Here is a 24,538-nt window from a genome sequence, read left to right on the forward strand (position 1 = left end):
GGAGCCTGGGGACAGAAAGCAACCGGACCAGAAGTAAGGTCAGCTGCACCGGCTGATAGGGCAACTCCCCTGGTGCAGGGCCCGTATAGGAGAAGCAGGGGAGCCGCCAGTTGTATGGAGAAGGCACCGGATTTTTATAAAGGACCACTTCCAGCCTGTTGTTTTTAACCTCATTTTAAAGGATTTATTTATTTTGAATTTTAACCTCCACCTTTATTTCATTGTTTTTATGGATTATTTATTTATTAACTTTGAATCACTGCACTTTCTTTTTGGACATTGTTTGTTTATTTGTAATAAAAGCACTTGTACACTTTTTACACCATCCCCTTGCTCCCAGTGTGATTTGTCCTCAATGCACAGGTCATCCGGTTATATTAACAACAGTGTTGGGTTCGAGAGGTTCCCAGAAGAAAGATGGGAGCATGGAGCAGGACCCGTATCATCACATTGCGCCACACATTTTTAGCATTGCTGAAATACCGTGCAATTTATCACTCACATAGTCAAAACATGGTTTAATGAAAGATAGTAATGACAACATCAGATAATCCAAAACAACAAAAAATCCATCTTACTATACTCTAAATATGTATATATCTAGATTTCACTAATCTTATTTCTTTTTTTCCCTTAGGTCTTTACTTAAGGAAAAGGGACTGCCAGTTCAACACTCCTTGTACCATTACCTTGACATTACATGACCAATGATTCATATAAATGTGTATTTAAAAATTATAGGGGGTATGCAAATGTAAAACAAAATGCAAAAAACATACTTTACTCATAAACTATAAAAATCTATTCTCAGATAAATTAACCAGTGAGCATATGCTGGTAAGAAAATGTGAGATAGGGGCTTGAAACTTGGTTAAGTCAACATGTTTCTTTTAACTAGCTTTTAAGCAACCATACCATGGGAACTTATCACTTGTCCAATTTTGACTGATGCAATAGCTTACATAAAGTAGCCACCAAAGGTACTCCATGAAGAACAAGACTTTAAAGGCATTTTCAGAGACATCATAATATAACTGTCAGAGAAAGACAACTTGGTCAGATTTTGCTGTCTCCATCAATCCCTTCTCTCGCAAGTTTTACACTTGGCTTAAGAAGACAAAGACCGCAATAATTAAAACTATTTTTACCACCTTGCTCTTTGACCCTGATTTAAACAGTGCAGGTTGTATGTTTTCACATCTAACATTTATGCCTGGTTTTTCTATGGATAAACATAAGTAATGATTGAAATAAATATTACTTCTCTGCAGTTCTCGTTTTGTGCTTGATCAGATTAAGTTCTTTCGGGCTAGTGATTCAAATTCCAGACTGGCTATGACTCAGTATATGAAGGCTTTCAGCCCTTGACTGCTGTTAAATTATTTGTACTTAAAGCTATCTTAATGGAATCCCAGCAGGAGCACAGCTCATGAAGAGGCTTTTGGCCTTTGTCAAGTTATTCTGAAGTGTATTTCTTTCAGGGGAAATGACCTGGGGCAGAGACAGACCCTTGGTCTCTGTTAAAGTATTCTTGTGTTATATTTAATCAGAATCCTGGCAGGGGCATTAACAGACCCAGGTTAAGTATTGTGGGGTGTACACCTAAAACAAAGCTAATTATTTAGGTATTTCCAGGATAGAACTTGTCTACCAATATAAAAAGAACCTTAGACGTGTGAAGGACAGCCAGGTCCCATGCCTGGCAGGGATGCCCCTGCTGCATCTGTTCCGGGGGAGCAGCCATGGACACGTCAATACCTCCCCCGGGACGCTTGGTGGCAGCCTCCCTGGCGGACGATGATTCCCCAACCTGGCGCATAGCTCCATGGGAGATGGAGTCCTCCACAGCCTGGCTGGGGGCTCGAATGGCTGCTAGGGGGAGCTGCATGGAGTCTGCAGCCCGGCTGGTCGAATCTTCAGCCCCACCCGGAAATGCAATTAGGACCAGGTGATCAAGCACCTGGAACGCTTCCGGGTGGGGTATAAAAAGGGCCAGCCACCACCACTCAGACAGCCAGGGTCGGGAGGAGGAGGACTACGCTTGCGGAGGAGTGGTGGGAGAAAAGAAAGAATTGTGGGAGTGTGGAGAAGAGTGCTTGTGGGACTGTGTATTGCCTGTGGGCCACGGGGAAGACGTGCGCCCACGGATGAAGAAGAAAATAAAAAGTCCTTGTGTTTTATACGTGCCTCTGTGTCCTTCTGTGCCGGGTCAGGCGCCTATATAGCGCCTTTTCTACAGAGGTTAAAGTGACTTTTATGAATAATCTTTCACGATAAAACATTTACTACCGTATACTGGTATATGTGGATGAATGTAAATAAAGAGCTGTGTAGAAAACCATAATCAATTTGGAAAATGTAAAATCTAGCTGCTGTGTGAATCTTTTTGGTTAATTTAAAATGGTAATTCTTACTTGACATTCAACCTACACATAAACAACAATCAATTCTAAACCAGTACTTAACTGGTCGTGAGTAAAGCATGACAGACTTTCAGAAAAAAAAGTATATGTACTGTATATTATGTAAATACACATTGGAATATGGCTGGCTGTAATGTCTTTTGCAGCCACAAGATGACAGTGTAACCACATTAGAAACTGGTAGACAAGTAATAAAGCAGCAATTTGCACATAAATTTACAATGATTCAACATAAATTTTAGGAATTTAACACAAGGCATTTTTACATTACAACAAAGGACAAGAAATGCCAATAGGGAACATTTTTGCTCATTAAATGTGTGTATTATTGTATTGCCTTTAGTTAATTGTAAATCAGTTTAAAATAAAAGTAAGTAACTATTCAAATGATGTCTACATTATTTTATTTTACAGGGCTCCAAAGAGCATATAAGCGTACAAAGTCTAGACTAAACTGTGAAATTCAGAGAGCATGCATATGCCCATAATGTCCATTCTAAATTATTTGCTCTCTAGTGAGCCAAAAAATGAACTTTATATGGACAATTTGCTTTGGCGCTTATTTTCAAAGGTGCCTAACCAGCATTTAACTAGTGAAACTTTTTGAGTTTAGTCTGTTCCACCTATATAAGAGTGACACAAAAAAACAGACAGCTTCTTTCGAGAACAGCAGTAAGGTGACCCCCTGACCATCTTTCTCCAAACAATAAGTAGTGAAGATTTTTATTTTTTTAATCCTTAAAAATCTAGCCATTTGGTGCTTTAGCATTACAACTATGCAGCAAAAGTTTACTTTTGTGAAAGAACTACAGTATGTAGAAAGGCAGATTTTCACACTTCCAGTAAAGGTACCGTTCACTTAGACTGTTCAAGGGACTCAAGAAAAAGCGGACAAAAATTTTCTTGTGCTTTAATTTTGGCAATCAACAAATGAGAACTTTTCATGGCAATATAAACTTCTAACTGTTCAATTCAATGCTATGTGTTTCAAGAATATTTTGTCACCTTGCCTTTCTCTTTCCAATGGCAAGGTAGGAAATATCTACTGTATATAAATCTAATCTCTTAAAAACAAAAACAAGACAGATATCAGTCTGTATGTATATGTCTGAATAAGTGAGCAAAGCACCCATCCCTAAAACATAGGGATGCATAAGCCTATGCAGGTAGTGCAGCCTGTATTGTTTATTTTTCTCTTTGCTTGTTTCGTACCTTGTGTTCTATTTTTTTCTACTCCCACCAGTGAGAACCTGAGAGAAATGAGCATGCTAATTTCTAAATATCACATGTACATTATTCTGGATGTGTAGAAATGCCAAGGGGTGCTTTTCTGTTACACTGCTACAGAGGTCCTCAATCACTGTCCTGGATGGCTGCATGTTTTCCTTCCAACTACAGTAGTTTCTTAATAAGAAGATAGTCCTTCCTGATAATTAAACTTGGTATTGATCTATTTGGCTTGTTAGTGCCTTCATTCATCCAAGAGAAATGTTAATTGCACTGTAGAGTTTCCTTCTCTGAGAACATTATCCATGTAATTTGTGGACCAGAACAGCTTTAACAGCAGTTAGCTGAAGAGCTACTGGTTTATTGGTTATCTGCATTTCTTAATGTCTGGTTAAGAAAACAGGCAACAATTAAATCTTAAATGCAGCTGCTAAAAACTAAAATAGGCAATTAAGGGTTCTGAATTGTAACTGGCAGGAAAACTAAAATTAAGGCCAAAAAACATATTGCTTTAGTAGTAAACAAATGGGTTCTAATTAAGAAATTGGTTGAAGTGAAATGCCGAAACTACTGTGGACCGCCAGGACTGTAATGGAGGACTTTTGATCTACAATGCAACTAAAATTTGTCTTTGATAAATGAAAGCACTAACAAGGCACATAGTTAAATACCAAGTCTCATTATTAGCAAGGACTCAGTTTTAACTAGGAAACTGTCTGGAATGAAAACCTGTAGCTATTGCACCCCTCCAGGACTGTGATTGAGGACCCCTGCGCTACTACATTCAGAAAGATAAAAACGCCTGTTAGTACTACTGTATGTAGCCAGTGATTTTAAGTTAACCAGAGCCAGGAGCAAACTGTTGAATGGTTAAACAAAACATAAAATAAATTCTATTATTGTGATACAATATAATTCCAGTAAAACATGTAAGTTTAAAATTTCAATATATTTCACACAGAATCTGAAACAAAATGTAAAAAATCTGTGAGCTTGATGTTGTGCAATACTGCCCTCAGATGGTCACTTCTAAAGCGTGAAATTGGTAACAAACCAGAAAAAACAACTTAAAATTGTACCTCTGAAGTGGAGTTCATATACATAGTGAAGTTTGCTTCTAACGGACCAAATAAATTGATGTCATTCTGGAATATGAGCAAAAAAGCAATAAATATATAAAAATGAAGTAAAACAGCTAGAGTGAACAAAAAATTGTGATACAGTGCCTACCTGTGACGCATTGGAAAATGTCAGGAATGCTGGCAGTTCCCAAATCTGGTCATTGGCAACATTGACATCAATCGATGCTGAATACTTCACAATATAGGAGGATCCAGCTAATGAAAATAAATCAAACTAATTCAGGTAACTGGAAATGAAATAGGAAGTCAAAAACTATGGCTTCTCCTAGGAGAATCAACTGCCAAAATTAAAATTTTCCATACAGAACAACTAAAGGAATCGAGTAAACCCACATTTTGAAACTTGATCATTCGTAATATCTTGGTACCATTTGCTGTTTTTATTGATTTTCTTTTAGCTTAATTTCCTAATTTACAGTAATCCCTCGCTATATCGCGCTTCGCCTTTCGCGGCTTCACTCCATCGCAGATTTTATATGTAAGCATATTTAAATATATATCGCGGATTTTTTGCTGGTTCGCGGATTTCTGCGGACAATGGATCTTTTAATTTCTTGTACATGCTTCCTCAGTTGGTTTGCCCAGTTGATTTCATACAAGGGACGCTACTGGCAGATGGCTGAGAAGCTACCCAACTTACTTTTCTCCCTCTCTTGCGCTGAGTTTCTCTGATCCTGACGTAGGGGGATTGAGTAGGGGGGCTGTTCGCACACCTAGACGATACGGACGCTCGTCTAAAAATGCTGAAAGATTATCTTCACGTTGCTACCTTCTGTGCAGCTGCTTCCTGAAGCAACATGCTGCACGGTGCTTCGCATACTTAAAAGCTCAAAGGGCACGTATTGATTTTTCACTGTTTGTTTTTATCTGTCTGTCTCTCTCTCTGCTCCTGACAGAGGGGGTGTTAGCTGCCGCCTTCAACAGCTTTGTGCCGCGGTGCTTCGCATACTTAAAAGCCAAACAGCCCTATTGATTTGTTTGCTTTTGTCTCTCTCTCTCTCTCTGACATGCTCTGCTCCTGACGCGCACTCCTTTGAAGAGGAAGATATGTTTGCATTCTTTTAATTGTGAGATGGAACTGTCATCTCTGTCTTGTCATGGAGCACAGTTTAAACTTTTGAAAAAGAGACAAATGTTTGTTTGCAGTGTTTGAATAACGTTCCTGTCTCTCTACAAGCTCCTGTGTTTCTGCGCAAATCTGTGACCCAAGCATGACAATATAAAAATAACCATATAAACATATGGTTTGTACTTCGCGGATTTTCTTATTTCGCGGGTGGCTCTGGAACACAACCCCCGCGATGGAGGAGGGATTACTGTATACTGAACTATAATTTGTATATAATACTGGAATATATTTATAACCAAAACCAAGAAAATTGCTCTTCCTGGGGCACCAAGGGAAAGTGTGTTATCCATGTCTATATTTGTTGACTGCATGAAATAGCTGTACCTTCACAAAACATTTACACTGCATAATTAAGAAACCTGTAAATAAATCTAATACGATACACACTGAGACATTCCAGAAATACTGCATTTTATGTTTTAACAACTGTAGCTGTTAAAAGGGCAGTGTTGATTAAAGTCTAGCTGAACTGCTGAATTACAAAAACATACAGTATCTCGATGCTTAGAATATAAGTTTTCTCGGCAAATGTCCAGTACTTGTTATATCTATAGTGTTTTTAAAGTTTTCCTTACAATGACACTTCTGAGTATGCACCACTGTCTAAAAAGTGTCACCTCTCTGCGCTATTGTATCAGAACAAACAGTTTCCACCAAACGTAAAATTTAAGCCATGTCAAGGTATTTAGGTAAAAATAAGACTAAGGTTTTTTTCAGTTTTATAAAGACATCCATTGTATTGAGGAATATGTATAAATATTAAAGCTTAAACTAAAACAGAAAGAGAATACACGGAAATCATTTTAAAGAATACAGTGTTATTCTATTTCTGTGAGACATGGACTTACACATTTTAGGAATGTGCATCTTATATGCCACTCCAAAATCAGGCTCTGTAAAATCTACCCAGGATTAGAAGGACCAACTGCATTACTCTGTCCTAAACTGAAACCATACAGGACATAATTTTGACATGTCAGAAACACATTAACTTTAAATACATTCTCATCCACTTACGGTACTGCCTTTTGCTACATTTAGAATTAATCCAGATGGAACAAACATGCTTAAAGATGTATTGGCATTTGTCCCACTGTGTGTTAAACAACAAAAAGTGCTCAGATGGAAGAATCCTGCATCACACTCATAGTACTCAGTGGCTAAAAGATTTATAGCTTCTAAAACTGAAAAAGAACTAAAATTTAACTATCAGTGACTAACTAGCTGTTGTACAGAATATGGAAGCCTATCTTGGATGCTAATCTTCTTTTTTCAAACCCACAGGGCAATCTCTAAACTCTATTTCACCTCTAAACTCTATTTATATGTATTAATTAAAATAATGTGAAACAGAAGAAACTGATATACAGTATTAGAAAAGAAAAATATCTTAAATTATTCAAGGGTTAATCAAAACGTAAAGGCAATGTGAAAATTATGCAGTAACTGCAATGGATAGGAGCTGACCCAATTTAACACATTCACGCCGACTTATGGGTAGTCCAAACATGCACAGCACATGGACATGAGATTACACCATTGTTGAACAACAATCAGCAGGATTCACTACCTTTGCCCAAAGAAGTCACCCAGGGTTGGGATCAAACTATTGAATTGTTGAACAAAACATAAAAAACTCTAGTACTGAAAGAAAATCTCACTACATAGCATTGTTCAACAATGGTGCAATCCATGTTCATTTCACCTTGGTTTAAACTAGACTAACAGCAGAGTGCTGTGCATGTTTGAACTACCTATAAGTCACCACAAACGTGTTAAATTACTTCCACTTCTATCCATTACAGTTACCATGTAATTTACCCTCAAATAATTGATTGTTATAATGACTTGTCAATGAAACACCCAATAAGGAGCTTCATAACAAAATATAAGCACATGCAAACCACATCTGCATTTTAAACATTTTAATTTTATAAGCAAACTGAACATTTTAAAATGGCCACAGAACTGTACCTGCCAATATGTCTTTAGTAAACGTCTGAAACCCACTCTCCAATAGAATGCCACTGCTTGACTGTAGTGTAAGACCAGACACCGAATCCCTTATGCTCAGCTGTGAAAGTGTTGCTGCTGATGGTATACCTGTATTATTAATTATCAGCATAAATGTCAAACTTGGAACATTCGTCTGCATGCTAACCTGTAAAGAAAGAAAGAAAATAAAAATTATATGTGTACACACACACACACACACACAAACACAGAATATGTATGCCAAAGTAACAAAATTTTCAAAATAACAAATACTATGTCTGGACAAACGTTCATACAACATCATGTTAAACAAATTTTGTTTTAGTGAAATGTAAATTTTAATATGAGGGTAGTTGTGGGACATCTAACATCTCATTTTTATTCTGTATTCATACCCATATTTCTATTAAAATAAAGTTACATACAATGTGTCGTTTTCATTCTGTGTTCATACCTGCATTTATGTTTAAAAAATTGCATCTAGTGTCTGTCTCTTTTTTATTCTGTATTTACGTACTTTTATTTATATTAAAAAAAATACATCTAATGTCTCATTTTATTGTGTTCATGCCTGTATTACTGTTAAAAAAAAGTTAAAGTTACATCTAAAGTATCGTTTTCATTTTCTGTTCATACCTGTATTTCTATTAAAAAAAGTTTATCTAACAACTCATTTTCAAATAAAATATTTTTACCATCCAAGAAGCGCTGTTTTTTTTTTTTTTATACAGGTATTGACAAGCTTGGGTTACAGAGATGCATGAGAGTCAAGAAGGTGGCTCGGAATCACCACTATGGCAAAGCAGGTCACAGCTCGGTGTTAAATGTTCTAAATATCATGCAACAAGCATACTGTGTGGTAAGCCTCATCCTGTAAAGAACAACCAATTACTTTGCCTTTGGTTTACTATTTAACAGATGCAGCAGGGCAGCTATGGAGCTGTTCTTGCACTGCGGCCATTAAAGAAGGTGAATCTAATCTAAAATAATCTAATCTAAATTAGAATATGCAAAAGTTGAACTGCATTGTTGATTGCTGACTTTACACTATACTAAAGATCACGCTTTATTTTAGGGAGCCCTGGTAGCATTTACCTGTTACTTCTTAGTATTACAAGATGATAAGGAAAAAGAAAAACAGGATCAATTGATGATGACAGAATTTGGCAGGACTGTGCAGAGTGGCATGACACTGTACACCAATAAATACTACTTAGTTATAGAAGCACTATTAAATAGGTACAGTATTAGGACAGTTTTCTTTCTAGTTTCTTCCTGAAATTGCACTTTGAATACGTGTTAATAAAAGCAGTTTTGTTAAAGACAGTTCAGCATTACATTGATATTTGGCTCATTTGCCTAGTCAAAATGTTATTTAAAATCCACTGGTGTTTAATATCCCAAATCAGAGCACTTTCAGGTAAGATTTATTCTTTCAAAGACAAAATGCGTTACATTATGCTCAATACCATTTTTGAAAATACAGTACATGTATGAATTTTTTAATATGTTAAATAACATAACATGTTTAATATATTAATTTACTTAAATAACAGGATACAATTTTGCTTATAAGCCTGTTGTTACCATATGGTTATCAAAGCCTATATGGCATGAGATGATCTTTTTAATTGAAATTGACTGCTTTGAGTTATATTCTCAGTCATTATTGGAAAATGGCTGAGATTTACAATTGGTCTTGTTAAACCTAAATGGTTGCACCTATAGAAAACAATGAGAACTACCACAACAAGTATATCAGATACACTTTCTAAACAAACACTTTCAAAAAGCAAACAAAAAGATGCTTGTACAGATGCAAAATGTATTAAATAGACTCCAGGGTCCTAAATAAATGTTGAGATGAATATGGCAACCAAAAAATTATGAGAAAATAGCAAAACTGTCATACCAAACCACCTTGAAATCCTGTTTAAAAACATCTGTTATAATTAACACAAAAAAGAATGTACAATATTTCCTGTTGTCCTCTGTTTCTTACAACCCCAATTCCAATGAAGTTGGGACATTGTGTAAAACGTAAATAAATCCTTTTCAGCCTATATTCAATTGAATACACTACGAAGACAAGATATCGAATGTTCAAACTGATAAAACTTTATTGTTGTTTTGCAAATTTTCACTCATTTTGAATTTGATGCCTGCAACACATTCCAAAAAAGCTGGGACAGGGGCATGTTTACCACTGTGTTATATCACCTTTCCTTTTAACAACACTCAATAAGCATTTGGGAACTGAGGACACTAATTGTTGAAGCTGTGTAGGTGGAATTCTTTCCCATTCTTGCTTGATGTAGAACTTCAGTTGCTCAACAGTCTGGGGTCTCAGTTGTCGTATTTTGCGCTTCATAATGCGCCACACATTTTCAATGGGACACAGGTCTGGACTGTAGGCAGGCCAGTCTAGTACCCGCACTCTTTTACTACGAAGCCACGCTGTTGTAACACATGCAGAATGTGGCTTCGCATTGTCCAGCTGAAATAAGCAGGGACGTCCCTGAAAAAGACGCCGCTTGGATGGCAGCATATGTTGCTCCAAAACCTGTATGTACCTTTCAGCATTAATGGTGTCTTCACAGATGTGCATGTTACCCATGCCATGGGCACTAACACACCCCCACACCATCACAGATGCTGGCTTTTGAACTTGTGCTGATAACAATCCGGATGGTCCTTTTCCTCTTTGGCCCGGAGGACACGACGTCCATGATTTCCAAAAACAATTTGAAATGTGGACTCGTCAGACCACAGCACACTTTTCCACTTTGCGTCAGTCCATCTCAGATGAGCTCGGGCCCAGAGAAGCCGGCGGCGTTTCTGGGTGTTGTTGATATATGGCTTTCGCTTTGCATGGTAGACTTTTAACTTGCTCTTGTAGATGTAGCGACGAACTGTGTTAACTGACAGTGGTTTTCTGAAGTATTCCTGAGCCCACGTGGTAATATCCTTTACAGAATGATGTCGGTTTTTAATGCAGCACCGCCTGAGGGATCGAAGGTCATGGGCATCCAGTGTTGGTATTCGGCCTTGCCACTTACGTGCAGAGATTTCTCCAGATTCTCTGAATCTTTTGATAATATTATGGACAGTAGATGATGAAATCCCTAGATTCCTTGCAATTGTACATTGAGAAACGTTGTTCTTAATCTGCTGGACTATTTGCCCATGCAGTTGTTCACAAAGTGGTGAACCTCGCCCCATCCTTGCTTGTGAATGACTGAGCCTTTTGGGGATGCTCCTTTTATACCCAATCATGACAAACACCTGTTTCCAATTAACCTGTTCACCTGTGGAATGTTCAAAACAGGTGTTTTTTGAACATTCCTCAACTTTCCCAGTCTTTTGTTGCCCCTGTCCCAGCTTTTTTGGAACGTGATGCAGGCATCAAATTCAAAATGAGTGAAGATTTGCAAAACAACAATAAAGTTTATCAGTTTGAACATTCGATATCTTGTCTTCGTAGTTTATTCAATTGAATATAGGTTGAAAAGGATTTGCAAATCATTGTATTCTGTTTTTATTTACGTTTTACACAATGCCCCAACTTCATTGGAATTGGGGGGTTGTACAAAAGTGTGAATACATTACATGAAAAGTAATAAGTAAATTACTAAATAAAGTAAATTAATAAGTAAATTAATCTCCTAGATTTTCAATGAAATTTTTAGAAAAATGCTGCAGTTCCTATGCAGTCTTATTTATTTTATTACTAGAACTATGGCTAATCTTTGCATTCTGCTTAATTTAATTTATTAATTTCATAATCAACATATCACAGTAACTTAATCTAATCTTCAATACAGATTCATGTCAGAGACAAAATGTGCAGGAGTTTATACTGTAAAAATGTGTAACAATTAAATATCTCATGGGTATAGTATAAGTTTCATTACAAAAGCCACAAGTAAAAAGACCAAACATTTTTTAAAAAACAATATCAAAATGAGTATGCAAACTGAATACAAACAAACCTGTGCACACTTTTGAAATGTTAGACCAAATACTGAAATCTGAGCCAGGCTTCTTACCTGAAAGAAAATTAAAAAACACTGTATATAATCTATACTAAAAGAATCAATAGTAGTGTATTATTCAATTATAAAAATAGCTATTCTTCATTACATGAACAAATATAATGTATATACTGTATATAGTACATATGTAGTGACTAGGCATCACGTAGTTCCAGGGAAAACAGTGGCAAAATAGAGATTTGGAGTATTCCTGGGGAGGGTTCCTGATAGCACTAACATGAATCTGCATCAGCAAAAAACATTTTTCTACTCAAATGTCAGTCCACTTTCAAAGGACACCTTCCTTAAGTACATAGGATTTAATTACACTGGGGTACAAACATATGACTCATGACACAAACAAATGATTTTCGAAATAAGAGAAACCTGTGCACACTTTTGGAAGTATTACAGAACGCCCTTTAACAAAGACCAGCAGTGAGGACTGAAGTGAAGCCTGGGTTGCAAGAAAGTGATCACCGGACTTTCTTTGAAGTTCTCCTGATTCCAGAAATGAACCCTTTATTTTGATAAAAAGATTAACTTTTTTAATAACGTTTCTAATTTGTGTCTGGTGTTGGTGGCACACTGAGGTGTCTCGGTCACAGTTTATATCCTATTTATAAATAGAGTAAAATACATACTATATACTATACTATATATAAAAACAAAATTTAAAAATGGATTGACAGCGAAGTTGACTGCATTTAAAGATTTAACTTCATAAGTTTCAGGATAAACTCTGGATAACTTTAAATGATGTTCAGTGCTGCTATATGTAAATCATCTCTTAAGTTTGAAGCATGCTGGGAAATAGAAACAGTGTGCCCATCATCATATACTGTATTTTTAATACTCAGTGAAGTCATGATATAACTCTAACTGTATGATAACTGTATGTATCAATAGCACCTGATGACCCTAAATCTCTTGATTCGCTAACACAATGTCTAACCTGTATCTCAGAATGGATGAATAGTAACTTTCTCAAATTAAATAAAGAAAAAACCGAAATCTTAGTGATTGGCAATAATGGATACAGTGAGGCTATTAGAAATAAACTGGATGCATTAGGATTAAAAGTCAAATCGGAGGTAAAAAGCTTAGGGGTAACCGTTGATTGTAATCTGAATTTTAAATCGCATATTAATAAAATCACTAGGACAGCATTTTTTCACCTAAGGAACATAGCAAAAGTTAGACCTCTTATATCATCGAAAGATGCAGAGAAATTAGTTCATGCGTTTGTCTTTAGTCGACTAGATTACTGTAATGCACTCCTCTCAGGACTACCCAAAAAAGACATCAATCGTTTGCAGTTAGTGCAGAATGCAGCTGCTAGAATCCTTACCAGGAAAAGAAAATCCGAACACATTTCTCCAGTTTTGATGTCACTACACTGGTTACCTGTGTCATTCAGAATTGACTTTAAAATTCTGCTTATGGTTTTTAAAGCTTTAAATAATCTCGCCCCGTCTTATATATCGGAATGTCTGACACCTTATATTCCAAATCGCAACCTCAGATCCTCAACTGAGTGTCTCCTTAGAATTCCAAGAGCAAAACTTAAAAGAAGTGGTGAGGCGGCCTTCTGCTGTTATGCACCTAAAATCTGGAATAGCCTGCCAGTAGGAATTCGCCAGGCTAATACAGTGGAGCACTTTAAAAAACTACTGAAAACACATTACTTTAACATGGCCTTCTCATAACTTCACTGTAATTTAATCCTGACACTCTGTATATCCAATTCATTATAATAACCATTCAAAATCTGTACTAACCCCTACTCTCTCTTCTGTTTCCTTTTCCGGTGTCCTATTGGTGGTGGCTTGTGCCACCACCATCTACCCAAAGCACCATGATGTTCCAACAATGATGGATGGATTAAAAGCCAGAAGTCTGTATAACCATCAGCATCAAGTGACTCCGTGAGAACCCTAACTACAAAGAGGACTATTTCATTTATGTTAGGTAGAATGCCCAAAGGGGACTGGGCGGTCTCGTGGCCTGGAACCCCTACAGATTTTATTTTTTTCTCCAGCCTTCTGGAGTTTTTTTTTTGTTTTTTCTGTCCACCCTGGCCATCGGACCTTACTCCTTCTTATGTTAACTAAGGTTGTCTTATTTTAATTTCTTATTTGTCTTTTATTCTTCTTTTCTTCATTATGTAAAGCACTTTGAGCTACTTTTTGTATGAAAATGTGCTATATAAATAAATGTTGTTGTTGTTGTTGTAATTTTATGAAATTACTCAGTTACATTATTAGGACTAGCTCCTAAAGTTTTAGCTTTATATGCACTTTTCTCCATATTGATGGTAGATGCATTCTTTTATACTGTCATTTCCCAAATTGATAAAAAAATAAATATTGTATACTACAATTATTTTGATTAGACAGGTTTACTACAAATCACAATAAATTCCTTTATAATTCCCAAGATTATAATAACAATACTGTATTACTCTTCTCAGGATAACAACCAGTTTCGAAAAGGGAAGGATGGAAGTTTTCCTTGTGATGTCACTTTTATTAAGCAAAATTCTTTATTTTGCATTATGCATTTATATTTGACTATGAGATATTTATTTGTATTATTCACAATGAACGTAAAAAGTCTATTAAAGATCGAGCATTTAAGGGGTAGAAAGGCACACTATTTTGGGCTGAATTATTTCAAACTTAATTTTCAAATTGAGAACTAGTTCAAAAACATTTTACAAAAAGCAAAATGTTTTCATGCTTTTAAAATATTGTATATTTTTTCTTAAACCATTAAAACCTAGTAGAGAATTTGATGTGCTTCTCTAAGGTCTTTGCTATTGAAAGATATATTTTTTACATAAAAAACGTATTAATATACTAATACATACTCATTTCTAGTTTGAAGTTAGACTCTTTAAAACACAATCTACTTTGCTTTTTCCTTTTTATTAGAAATTTTTTTTTGCAAATAGTATTTTGACAGGCATGTTTTGGCATCACATTACAGTAATCCCTCGCTATATCGCGCTTCGTCTTTCACGGCTTCACTCTATCGCGGATTTTATATGTAAGCATATCTAAATATATAACGTGGATTTTTCACTGCTTCGTGGGTTTCTGCGGACAATGGGTCTTTTTACTTCTGGTACTTGCTTCCTCAGTTGGTTTGCCCTGTTGATTTCATACAAGAGATGCTATTGGCGGATGGCTGAGAAGCTACCCAATCACAGCACGCACTTAAGTTCCTGTGTGCTGCTGATTGGCTCAGCGACGGAGTGCTGCATTAACCAGGAAGTCTAATCTCACTCATTCAGCATTAACGTGCCCCTGCTACTGCTTCAGGCGCCGTGTCCAAGCGCCAACAGAAGATGCAAATGATTGCAGAAAAGGTAAAAGTTTTGGATATGTTGAAGGAAGGAAACAGCTACACCGCTGCAGGACACCATTACAGCATCAATGAGTCCACGATTCTTTTTATTTAAAAAGGAGGAAAAGCATACAAGATCTACGACCGCAGTGTCCTTTAAGCAGGGCGCAAAACGAGTTGCAAGTGGACGTGATAAGGCAGTAGTCTGGATGGAATCTGCTTTAGGGATTTGGATTGAAGAGTGCTGCAAGAAGAACAACGGCGGTGCTAAACAGTCGCCTGAAGAGGCTCCTTTAGAAGAGCTGTAACGCTATCCTTTGTTGTGCAGTAAAATTAAACTCATCGTTATCGGACAAGTCGTCGTGTCATTGTTGGTGAGTAACCATAATTAATTATCTACGTAATGTACTTATTACATGTACATAGTTTAGTGTCACTGTACACACATTTTATTGTATACAATTCTTCTTGCATTGTACGTATTTATTGCTGGCGGCCTGTCTGTCGTAATGGCTGTAACATATGTGATATCGGAGACGCTCGATATCTTTAAAATAATATTTAGGTTTTACTGTATGTAAACTGTGTTTACATACATAATTTCAACGAATCTTACCTAATATCTAAGAGAATACAAAGGGTTTATGCTGTGTAATTGTGCGTGAAATGTATATAATAGTGTGGGAGAGTTTATAAGGGCTTAAAATATATAAAAACTAGCAAAATACCCGCGCTTCGCAGCGGAGAAGTAGTGTGTTAAAGAGGTTATGAAAAAAAAGGAAACATTTTAAAAATAACGTAACATGATTGTCAATGTAATCGTGTTGTCATTGTTATAACTGTTGCTGTCTTTTATATATATATATATATATATATTATATATATAATATACACACACACATAAACATTTATATACATATACATATATATACATATCTACATATACACATCTACATATATATACACACATACATAAACACACACATAAGACTTACTGAGTGAAACGGGCTTTCATTGACAATCATGTAACGTTATTTTTAAAATGTTTCCTTTTTTTTTCATAACCTCTGTAACACAGTACTTCTCCGCTGCGAAGCGCGGGTATTTTGCTAGTATATATATATATATATATATACATATACACACATACATGCAGTTTTAATAACACAGAAATCAATATAAACATTAACATCATTATCATATGAGAATATGAAGTAATATATAAGAAGCACATTTCATATAAATATAAATTATGAAACAGTAAAATCTTCTTCTGTAATTTGCTACCGTGGCAATTTGTGTGTCTGTCCAGGATTTTAAATGACCTGTAGCTCGCAAACCGTTTCACCTATACACTTGAAATGTGGTACACATATAGTATGTCACGTCTACTATCTGCTTTATGGGTGATGATTGTTTTACTCTTTTTATCTTTATTTTATTTTATTGTAGAATCAACTCCTATCTGCGCACAGCAGGGCAGCCATGGGCGGATGCGTATGGTGTATTCACTCCATGTTATCGTGCATTGCGCTGTCAGTGGTATTTTGATAAAAGAATTTGAACAACATATAAGAAGCGTATAAATTATTAAACAGTAAAACATTAACATTTAAGAAGTAAAGTTACATTAAGTACTACTGCAGTGCCTTCGGGTATACCTCATTTTTTGTTTGCCCATTACATGCTTAAATGTATACATTTTTTGGTGCACCTACCCGAGAACACGCGACATATAACCGAGCGTGGGAGAAGCATGGATTTTAAACACGCGTTGAGTTGATCTGCTGGTCTCCCTCGTGGAATAACTGGTAATGTTTGACTAAAATCTACAGCGAGTAAAACGACATTACCTCCTATTTTTTTTTTTACGATCTCTGAGATCTTGCTTTTTTCGGTTCAAGGCTTCATAAGCTCTTTTATGTTGTATGGTGTACTTATCCCAAACCATCATCTTTGAATGTTGCAAGACTTTCGCCTTGTATGTAGATCGGGGTAATTACATTCATTGCATTCCTAGTCTGAATCACAATGTGATTGTATGGGTGGTTACCTGGCACTGTAGGGTTGCCACCCGTCCTTTAAAATACGGAATCGTGCAGCGTTTGAGAATGAAATTGCACGTCCCGTTTTGAATCAATACTGGACGGGATTTATCCCGTATTTTTTTTATCATTTTTTTTTTAAAGCAGCGTTTCATGCAAATCATCCCACACGCATTTTATGAAGATGCCTCCTTTCCTACTTTTGATTGGGTAATACTTGATGTCATCGTTAGTTTGATTGGTGTTTTTAACTGTCCAGTGAGGAGGGCGTGTCTTTTAAGTACAGTCTGCAAAGTGTTGGCACTGAGATGTGGCGTCAGCGCCATAGTTGAAGCCCCTAACGTTGCAGTCAGCAAGTCGGCTAACATCCGCCATGTGCCGTCTTTCAGTTGCGAGAAGCAGATCATACAATGGTTGAAACTGTTGCCCCTAACGTTGCGCCACGGCGTGTGGTTCGTTTATACCTCGTGTGTTCTCATTAAACTTTTATCTCGCAAATATGTTATTGCAATCCTTAACGGGAGCGTTTCAATAAACTGATTGAAAATAGTTTTGCATTTACCTTTTTAGTAAAAGGCGAGCTTTTAAGCCTGAGAAATCAGCCCGTAAATGCACACGTTTAATTGCACATGTGTTAATATGTATGGTTACACAGTATTAAAAGACAGTGAACAACGTCAGTTACCTTTGTTCCCGCGTTTGATAAAAGGTGAGCTTTTAAGCCTGAGAAATCACCCCGTAAATGCACACGTTTACTTGCACATGTGTTAATATGTATGCTTACACAGTATTAAAAGACAGTCAAAAATTAACGTCATTTACCTTCGTTCCCGCGTGTGACTCGTGCTGTAAATCTCTTCCTTGTTTTTAGTTCACGTGATTACGTAGGAGGCGTGATGACGCGATACGTGACTCCGCCTCCTCCATTACAGTGTATGGACAAAAAATATGTTCCAGTTATGACCATTACGCTTTGAATTTCGAAATGAAACCCGCCTAACTTTTGTAAGTAAGCTGTAAGGAATGAGCCTGCCAAATTTCAGCCTTCCACCTACACGGGAAGTTGGAGAATTAGTGATGAGTGAGTCAGTGAGTCAGTCAGTGAGGGCTTTGCCTTTTATTATTATAGATAACCATATAAACATATGGTTTCTACTTCGCAGATTTTCTTATTTCGTGAGTGGCTCTGGAACGCAACCCCCGCGATGGAGGAGGGATTACTGTACATCTAAGTATGACTTAACTTCTGCTCTTAATATATATTGTTTTGTTTGGCTGCTCCGATTCCTTTTTCCTGTATCATAACAAACAGGGAAAATGAGATTAACAGAGTCTAGTTAAAATTTAAAATGCAATACATAGATCAATCTCAATTATCTGAATGTTTACAGAATGACCTCTACATACACATCTTGAAAATAAAAAAAAATAATTGTTAATTAAATTCAGCATGAGGATTTAGCACCACTTTTCTTTTATTTAACATTTTTTCAAGATGCATAAAACATGCTGTGGGGAAAACTTCTGAAAAAACAGCCTGCGGGCTGTGGATTAATTTCAGGTGAACATGAAAAACACTTTACGAATCACTATGGACATGTCACACATACAGGAATAAGTTTAGTTCTAAATCACTGCCAAGGAGTAGCATTCTAGTTAGCCTAGGAATGTCCTTGCCTTTGTCCAGAAAAAGGCAACTGACTGTTGACTCTGCTACTGCTGCAAGAATTAGGAGAAACTCTGAAAATGCTTTAAATAGCCTCTTAAGAAAGAACACTTACATTTTTATGAGATGGCAGCAATTCCCTTTGGCTTCTATGAAGAACTGAGGAGAACTTGAAAGGAATCATAGAAAAAACTGAATGTTGCCATGCAGTAGGAGGTGCTGATGAAGTCAACGGAAAAACATCATCTTTAGCTGTTGGCCTCATCCTCTCACAGGCCAAGAATAGTTTGTCTGTAAAATAAGAATGAAAAAAATATTTTTGACTAAAATGTCTGATGCAAACCATTTCTTAAACATCTGCCTAAAAATGTTATACTGGCCAATTATAATATGTCACATGTTTTGGTCCTGCACCATAACATCATTCTGTACAAAAAGTTTTAAATGCCTTTCAGACAGCCTTGGTGTCACAATCCCTCCTAATCCACTAACAGCTGTGTTTGGTGTTCTTCCAGATGGGCTTAAAGTGGAGAAGGACAAACAAACTGCGATTACCTTTACTACTCTATTGGCATGCAGACTTATTTTGCTAAACTGGAGGAATCCTAACTCTCCCCTTTTAAGTCAGTGGGTAACTGATGTTTTATACTATCTGAAATTGGAAAAAATCAAATTCTCAGTTAGAGGATCTGTGCAGAACTTTTTTCAAAACCTGGCAGGATCTAATCAATAATATTTTAGAATCTATGTATATAATTCACTAAGTCCATGGCAAGCAAGACAGAGCCTCGCCCACCAACAATTCACTAAGCAGCCGATCATGGCACGCAACTCTAACCCTTCTTCCCGAGGCATGCGTATTTCCTGCTCATGTGCCCGCCCCCAACTCCTCACCCGAGTCACTTTCATCTGTGTAGGCGCGAGAGAGCGACACACACACAGGCGCGCGAGAGAGAGCGACACACACACACAGGCGCGCGAGAGAGAGTGACACACACACATGCGCGCGAGAGAGAGTGACACACACACAGGCGCGTGAGAGACAGCCACACACACACAGGCGCGCGAGAGACAGCCACACACACACAGGCGCTCGAGAGAGCCACACACACAGGCGCTCGAGAGAGAGCCACACACACAGGTGCGTGAAAGAGAGCCACACACATAGGCGCGCGAAAGAGAGCCACACACACAGGCGCGCGAAAGAGAGCCACACACACACACACACACACACACACAGGCGAGCGAGAGAGAGAGACACAAACACATTGCCTGTATCTGCCAAAACCAGTTTTCAGTCACGGACAATTGTATGTTGCTCTCTCCAGAGTTCCATCTTTTCATTCACTCACAGTCGTATCCTCAAACCAACCCCATTTGGACAACTGTGTCGTTCAGGAAGTGTTCACCCATCAATAAATAATTATGCGGCGTATGCTACACCGTGGGTTGGCTAGTAAGCTCTTAAAGCTCTGAGGAAGTAGATTCTGTTCCCATTTCTTTTTCTTCTCCATTTATCTTTATCTACCTATTAAATTCATCAATTAATTTATTTTTACAAGCTTTTAAGTTTTACTCCATTGGCCATGCTCTCTTTCTCAGGGGTGGGGATTGATTTTTTTTTAATCCTATTTTTTGTAAAAATTGACTGTTTGTATGGAACGATTACAATAAAATCAATAAAATTAAATAAATAAATAAAATGTCTGATGCAAACCATTTCTTATACATCTGCCTAAAAATGTTATACTGGTCAATTATAATATGTGCAAAATATGGAGCTCTAAGCACAAGGGCTAATAAGTTTGAATCAAACCACAATTACAGTAGTATTCATTGTGATAAACAGAATTTAAGGGACTCATTTAACTTACATTTTTTCACTGCTAATACATAATGTTATTATGTTGTTGTTTGCTTAGGCAACTGCACATAAAATGGAAATAGTAATTCATAAATAGTGTAAAAAAATCCACCACTGGTCGACTTATAAGTCAAAGTATAGGTTAATACATGTCTCTATCTCCTGGTGGCTTTTATTTAGCACTCCACAGCTGATATAATGCTTGGCATTTATTTACCAATAATTTCACACATGTTGAATGATGCATACACTTGCATATTAACCTGACAGTTCTTAGAGTCAATCACTGAACAGCTGATCAAGCACAGACTACAGGTCTGAGAAACAGACTGCTGGTGGCTTCATCCTGAGTCTGCTGGTTTTGCTCTATAAAACAAAGCAACACAAGTGTCTCTTTCATTCATGCTTGGTGCTTTGATAAAGACGTGTGTTCCATTCACACAGCCACTTGCATTAGTAAACCCTAAAATGCATATATTCATTGTGCAAAAGATTTTATCCAAAATAACTTACAAGGGGTGAAATCTAGTTGAGTAACCATCTGTTGGGATGAATATGGCTACAAGTGTCACATGGCAAGCTAACTAAATAAGCAAAATAAGAGGGAAAATAGGAACTAATCTAGTGGTCAGAAATGCTATAGATAATGGTGAAAGCCCTAGGCCAAATGAACTACAATGCAATTCAGAAGTCACATTGCATTGTTGCTTATTCCATTATAGAAACCCACATCGAAACTGAATTAATGAGCATATAAGGTATGGGTATCAGTAGAAATGAACAGTCATCAGGGGTGTTTCTTTAAAAGGCAAAGGACTCTGCAGAAGTGATGAAGATGGGACACTTGATACACCAGCCATTCGATTATATTTTATTATTGCTTTGAAATGCTGCCATTGTTCAAATCTGATTGTCCTACCTGCAAATCTGTGGAATTTATATTTAATGGAGGAAGCTGCCATTAGCAAAAAAATAAAATAATAATGCAGGTTGAGTATCCCTAATCCAAAAACCCAAAATGCGCCAAAATCTAAACTTTGAGCACAGACATGATGCCACAAGTGAAAAATTCCATACCACGTTCTTCTTCTTTTAAAACTTTGCTTGAATTTGAGCAAGAAAATATACTTATGTCAAAACATTGATGTGAATAATATATGCAAAGATTCAAAATGAATTTATACTTACAGAGTGGTCTGGGTGTAGGAAGGAGTCCCCCGTGAAGATGAGAGAGCCACGAGGCAACTACACATGATCGATGATTCTGGGATGGGATGGGGGATGTGGGGCTCACAACAAGCAACAAGTGCCATAAGCAGATGATACACAATTTACTACTGTATAACAGTCAGGAGGGTGTGTGGGTTACTTCATGAAGTATCAAGCATCACTAAGCAATGAAACACATTCAATGAGCTTTGGTCCCCGTGAAAGTGACACAACAATATATATGTGGCAGTTCAAAAGTGCAGCATGGCACCATGAAAATTGTAGATGACTTTTGGGTTAATGAAATAATGTATAACTGCTTACAGTTAACAAAAAGCAAATTAGTGTAGTAAAGTGCTTCAGTTACATTAGGAGAACTAGACACTGCTACAAAATGTCTTTTTAGGTTGGTATAAACATTTTATATTTTATGTATGTACCAACACCACATGAAAACTGGACATAGCTCTTCACCGGTGAGTTAATGGTTTTCACCACAGCAGGAATGATGGAATGAAGTTTGGCTAAGATATTCATGTCCCATCTGCCAGTTCCCTGAGAAGTGACAATGGGCAGATGATATAAACTGACAAAAAAACAAAGCATTGTCCCTCGTAAAAGGAAACTAAAACACAGTCTGTACATCATATTCATCACTTCTGTGGTTTAATATGTTTGTCATGACAACGCACATTATAAAAGTGGTTTAATGATATGAATTATTACACATGTAAGTCGTCATTTATTTGGTTTGGTTACATTTCCATAATTGATCAAGAATGTCCCCAAACATCTCTCTTTTAGTATATAAAATATTTTAAAATCCGAAAATATACGAAATCTGAAATACTTCTGGTCCTAGGCATTTCAGATTAGGGATACTCAACCTGTAATAATAATAATAACTTATTAAAAAGTTTCAGATGTAAAACAATAACATTCATGCAAACAATTATTTGATCGGGTTCTGATTTTGTTTTTCTAGGCAGAATTTGACTAAGGAGATGTATTTTAGTGTTGATTGTTCATTAAGGAAGGGGCATGAGATTTTTTTCAATATTTTGCCAGCATTTCTGCTTCTTAAAAGGTTGCAGCTGGGATCAGCATTTCTACCAGGATTTTTTGATCTTATGATTTGGATGCTCTGCTAATTAATTATTGAGGTTTCAAAATGTTAATCTTTCACATTATACCTGCTCTTTTACAGGTTTGTTTCAGAGTACTGGTTGCCCCACTAACTGAACTGGATTTCGTCACATCTTTCTTTTTGGAACAGGAAAATCCTGAGCCTGTTCAAAAAGCAGGATTAGTGTGCTATCTGAATTTTTGGCTTTACAGACAACATAGCTTTGGCTTAATCAGTTCCACAAACACAGGTTTGGCTAAATCCAAGTTTTCTGGAATGCAATTTGTCCGATTTCAGTGAATCTCAATTTACTTCAGCTGGATTTCACACTAATGCAGCTTTCTGAAGCAGATCCCCAGTCTACTGTTAAAATGGACAAATCCTACAAATAGTTTGTTTACTTTTTATTCCGCTCGGGTTTAGATCGGGGGGGCCATTCCTCCCAATCACGCCCTTCCAGGTCTCACTGTCATTGCCCACGTGAGCATTGAAGTCTCCCAGCAGAATGAGGGAGTCCCCAGAAGGTATGCCCTCTAGCACCCCCTCCAGGGACTCCAAAAAGGGTGGGTACTCCGAACTGCTGTTCGGTGCATACGCACAAACAACAGTTAGGACCCATCCCCCCACCCGAAGGCGAAGGGAGGCTACCCTCTCATCCACCGGGGTAAACCCCAATGTACAGGCTCCAAGTCGGGGGGCAATAAGTATACCCACACCCGCTCGGCGCCTCTCACCGGGGGCAACTCCAGAGTGGTACAGAGTCCAGCCCCTCTCAAGGAGATTGGTTCCAGAGTCCAAGCTGTGCGTCGAGGTGAGTCCGACTATATCTAGCCGGAACCTCTCAACTTCGCACACTAGCTCAGGCTCCTTCCCCTTCAGAGAGGTGACATTCCACGTCCCAAGAGCCAGCTTCTGTAGCCGAGGATCGGACCGCCAAGGTCCCCGCCTTCGGCCACCACCCAACTCACACTGCACCCGACCTCCTTGGCCCCTCCCATAGGTGGTGAGCCCATGGGAAGGGGGACCCACGTTGCCTCTTCGGGCTGTGCCCGGCCGAGCCCCATGGGTGCAGGCCCGGCCACCAGGCGCTCGCCATCGAGCCCCACCTCCAGGCCTGGCTCCAGAGTGGGGCCCCGGTGACCCGCGTCCGGGCAAGGGAAAACGGCGTCCAAAGTTTTCATTCATCATAGAAGGTTTGAACTGCTCTTTGTCTCATCCCTCACCTAGGACCAGTTTGCCTTGGGTGGCCCTACCAGGGGCATAAAGCCCCGGACAACAGAGCTCCTAGGATCATTGGGACACGCAAACCCCTCCACCACGATAAGGT

At 37.7% G+C, this 24,538-nt stretch overlaps 1 protein-coding gene across 2 annotated transcripts in view; it reads right to left on the reverse strand.

Moving 5' to 3' along the window:
- Positions 1 to 24,538, reverse strand: part of LOC114652773 (limbin-like) — a 197,653-nt gene that overhangs the window by 165,575 nt on the left and 7,540 nt on the right. For both annotated transcript variants that reach the window (XR_007935127.1, XM_051928206.1), the window contains exons 3-7: positions 19,128 to 19,303; positions 11,909 to 11,965; positions 7,896 to 8,082; positions 4,881 to 4,987; positions 4,730 to 4,795 (exon numbers count right to left, since the gene is read on the reverse strand). Coding sequence is in view for 1 of the 2 variants with exons in the window: in XM_051928206.1 (XP_051784166.1) it covers positions 4,730 to 4,795; positions 4,881 to 4,987; positions 7,896 to 8,082; positions 11,909 to 11,965; positions 19,128 to 19,303 (593 nt within the window). In the remaining variant the exon portion in view is untranslated. The remainder of the gene's footprint in view (positions 1 to 4,729; positions 4,796 to 4,880; positions 4,988 to 7,895; positions 8,083 to 11,908; positions 11,966 to 19,127; positions 19,304 to 24,538) is intronic.

Source organism: Erpetoichthys calabaricus, chromosome 5, assembly GCF_900747795.2.
Source record: "Erpetoichthys calabaricus chromosome 5, fErpCal1.3, whole genome shotgun sequence".
Taxonomy (NCBI): domain Eukaryota; kingdom Metazoa; phylum Chordata; class Cladistia; order Polypteriformes; family Polypteridae; genus Erpetoichthys; species Erpetoichthys calabaricus.